At 47.9% G+C, this 3382-nt stretch overlaps 1 protein-coding gene across 1 annotated transcript; it reads right to left on the bottom strand.

Annotated features, from left to right (window-relative positions):
* Positions 1 to 1336: 1336 nt before the first annotated feature.
* On the bottom strand, positions 1337 to 1753 carry LOC119445010 (uncharacterized). Its single transcript, XM_037709341.1, has one exon. The coding sequence runs from the start codon at positions 1751 to 1753 to the stop codon at positions 1337 to 1339; it is 417 nt and encodes a 138-aa protein (XP_037565269.1).
* Positions 1754 to 3382: the final 1629 nt, after the last annotated feature.

Consider the following 3382-nt stretch of genomic DNA (forward strand, 5'->3'; position numbering starts at 1 on the left):
AAGCTCCCAGACCGGATTTGGCAATGACTGCCGTATGCACTCCAACCCAATTTTATTCTTCTGGAAATTTCTTTCTTATGATCAGGGTCCCCTGTGAATAATTCACCTAGATAAACGTACTCCTTTACATACTCTAGAGGCTGACTGGCGATCCTGAATTCTTGTTCCCTTGCCAGGCTATTGAACATTGTTTGTCTTCTGCATAATAATCTTTAACCCCACTCTTACACTTTCTCGGTTAAGGTCCTCAATCATTTGCTGTAATTCGTTCTCATTGTAGCTGAATAGTACAATGTCATCTGCAAACCGAAGGTTGCTGAGATATTCCCGTTGATCCTCACTCCTAAGCCTTCCCAGTCTAAGAGCTTGAATACTTCTTCTAAGTATGCAGTGAATAGTATTGGAGAGATTGTGTCTCCTTGCCTGGCCTCTTTCTTCATAGGTATCTTTCTACTTTTCTTGTGGCGAACCAAGATTCCCACCTAGACCCAAGTTTACCTGATTTTCATTTCAAAGCCATGAATTTACTTTGTTTCCAGGAAGCTCTCTGAGAAATTGAACGTCAATCCGAGCTTCTTTTCACGTGCTTTTACTCTTTGCATCGTCGGCCATTTTATGTAACATCGCTAGGTTCCGCCGGATTTTCTGCCTCATGAGACATGTAATTGGTTAGCAATAATATGCGTCTGCTTCTCGCAAGTGCCGGTCCTCTAATCGGCCCCGATTCGTCTCTGCAGCCTGTTCAGCAACCGTTCTCGTGGAGTGCCGCTGTACTTCGGCCGCACGCCTCTTTCCTTGTTACTCGCGCTCCACGGTCGCACGTATCTCGTCGGCCTGTGGCTTCGTTTCCTGGGTCGCCGCTTCGATGTGCATCGCATACCTTTGTAGTCTCTGCAGAGCCTTGGCCCTCTTACGCTCCTCTTTCGACAAATAGTTTCGTGGGCCCATTGTTGTATCTGCATGTATAGGCCTACGCACAACATAGCACCTAGATCAACCGAGTCACGTCTGTTCGTCGCGAGAGAGAGCAAGATAAATAGTGTGAAGAGGAATTGGTGTGCTATTTTCTGCAACCTTTTAGGGAGCATGACTCTGTACCTTAAGGAAGGGGAACACGGAGAAATAAAAAGAGACAGAAGGTCGCGGCGTTCACAGAGCCCCTTGCTGTCAGCTGTTTCCAGGCGGCGCATTCAGAAGTTACACGACAGCACCTCGTCCTCCAGAACGTGAGAAGGGGCCTGAAGGGGGAGCAGCTGTGCCGGTCGGGTAACAGCAGTTGCGTTGCCAAGTCCGCAAGGAGTCCCAGTCGTCCAAATAACACGTAGAGAAAAACCCTCTATTTCGAGAAGGCGGGGCAGAAACAAAGAAGGTGCTTGACTGTTTCGGCCTCGCCGCATGCTGAGCAGGCTGACGGTGGAGCCAGGCCTTTGCTGTACCTCCAGGATGCCATCCAGGAGCAGCCGATCCCGATGCGCAGCAGGAGAGACCACTGCTGCCTTGTGAGCTCGTGATCAAGAAGGGGAAAGGGGGGTCGACCGCTGGCGCTGCGCCGATCCGGGTGGGGCGCCATAAGGTGCCGCTGCAAAGTGCGCCTTGCGTAGTTCAAGGCAGTTACAGCGGTGCTCTCGGGTACGGTAGCGTGGTGTGCTGCCTTTTTCAAGTCATCGGCCTTCTCGTTGCCCTGGACGCCGGCGTGAGAGGGGAGCCACACGCGCGACAGCTTCAAGCCACTCGAAACAAGGGCGCGATGCATTTCCGCCGACAGAGCGACTCAAAGGCCTAGCGACACTAGGTCTGACAGCAGCCAGATGCCAGCCAGCCATCTCAGCAGCAGTGAACGGCAGATGGCCAACCCGCGAAAGACGGCACACTCCCGAGCGCTGAAGCGCAAGGATCACGCGCAGGAATTTTGTGGCAGATCCAGATTCCGGATGAACTGAGCCGTTCGTGTAGATGTGGAGATGTGCGTCCAGCCGGTCCTTCAACAGGAACGCCGACGCCTGGGTACAGGGCTCAGGATGGGGACCGCCTTTTGGTGAGACTCTCCAGCGTAAAAGACACATCCATATTCTGATGGTGCAGAGGAAGTGGCGGGATGGCTAGCGTGGGAGGACGGCCGACAACCTCCTCGTACAACTGACAATAATAGCAGTAATGTTTCATAATGGCAACCATCTGGCCTCTGGCAATACCAAAGCAATGCAGAAGCTCGTTCGAATGCAGATAAGACAAAAACAACTACGGCAAGCATCACATTTATTGCTCTGTCCTATTCGGAGCTGCCTCAGCAAGCGCCGTTTCGTTTAACTCGCCACTGAACTCCAGGCCACGGAGAGAGAAGCAGGTCCCAGTTTTGTTGTGGCCATAGAATCCGCACGCACAACAGTCTGGACAATCCTCTCCCTTGGTGCACTGAAACCAGCACAAAGAATAGCAAAATACGCACTTCCTCAACCCGTCCTGAAGCCAGCATAGCCCACTATAAAGTATAAGAGGGCGTAGTCATTCTATGCTCACGGGTACTTCTACAGTGGAACCAGCTGTAGTCGGTTGCACTATTTATATATTAGTTGCTACGCAACTGAAATATTGAGTGATTCTCGTATGATTAGAGACGTTTTAGTTAGAAAGGAGCTCTATCTCGGTGCAGCTGAGATTTTAGTGCTCCAGTACACGCAATAGCCAGCAATACTGTAATTGTGGAAGCGCTGATGTCGTCGAAAATACATTTCTGGCATTTCAGAACACAAGTTCTAGCAATTTACAGTAACCTTATCTTTTGCTGTGCACAAAATTGTTCCAGAAAAAAAAACTACAAAACGTAGCTTCACAACTCAATAGGTCGCCACTTCAACAAGACACCACAATTTTGTCATTTCCAACTAATACAAGTCTTCAAAGTGGCACATTCTTTATTTCTATTATGTGAGCGTTGCAGAAGTCCTCCTTGTAAAATAAAACAATGATATTTTGCAGAAGCTTCAAAGCGCTTCTAACAGAGCTCCAAGGTCGTAATTTCTTGTGGAAATTTTTTTATATTGCGTTCTCGAGAAACTTTTCAAAATCAAACATTACATTCGAAATATAACTGCCATCTAATTACCATTGCCTAAAGTTGTACACTTCTCAGCGTAAAAAAAAATTTCAATAGTTTCATTCACTTCTTCATCTGATCATTTCTTTGATCTACTTGTATCGTATATGAAAATTATACCTAGGTTAGAATAACAGGCTCGACGAGTTGATGAATCTTCATGGTGCGTGTAGCCGTGCTACACAGAAGAAAACGTAAGGCATACTCTTGCGGACAAAAAAATTAATATTGTCAGCATATATACAAAATCCTAAGACTCCAAGCTTTTTGATGCACAGTAGGAGTGCT

Source organism: Dermacentor silvarum, chromosome 3 (assembly GCF_013339745.2).
Source record: "Dermacentor silvarum isolate Dsil-2018 chromosome 3, BIME_Dsil_1.4, whole genome shotgun sequence".
NCBI lineage: Eukaryota > Metazoa > Arthropoda > Arachnida > Ixodida > Ixodidae > Dermacentor > Dermacentor silvarum.

Excerpts from the sequence above, each read along its gene's own strand:
- LOC119445010 (XM_037709341.1), bottom strand. The coding sequence starts at position 1,753 with ATGCATCGCGCCCTTGTTTCGAGTGGCTTGAAGCTGTCGCGCGTGTGG.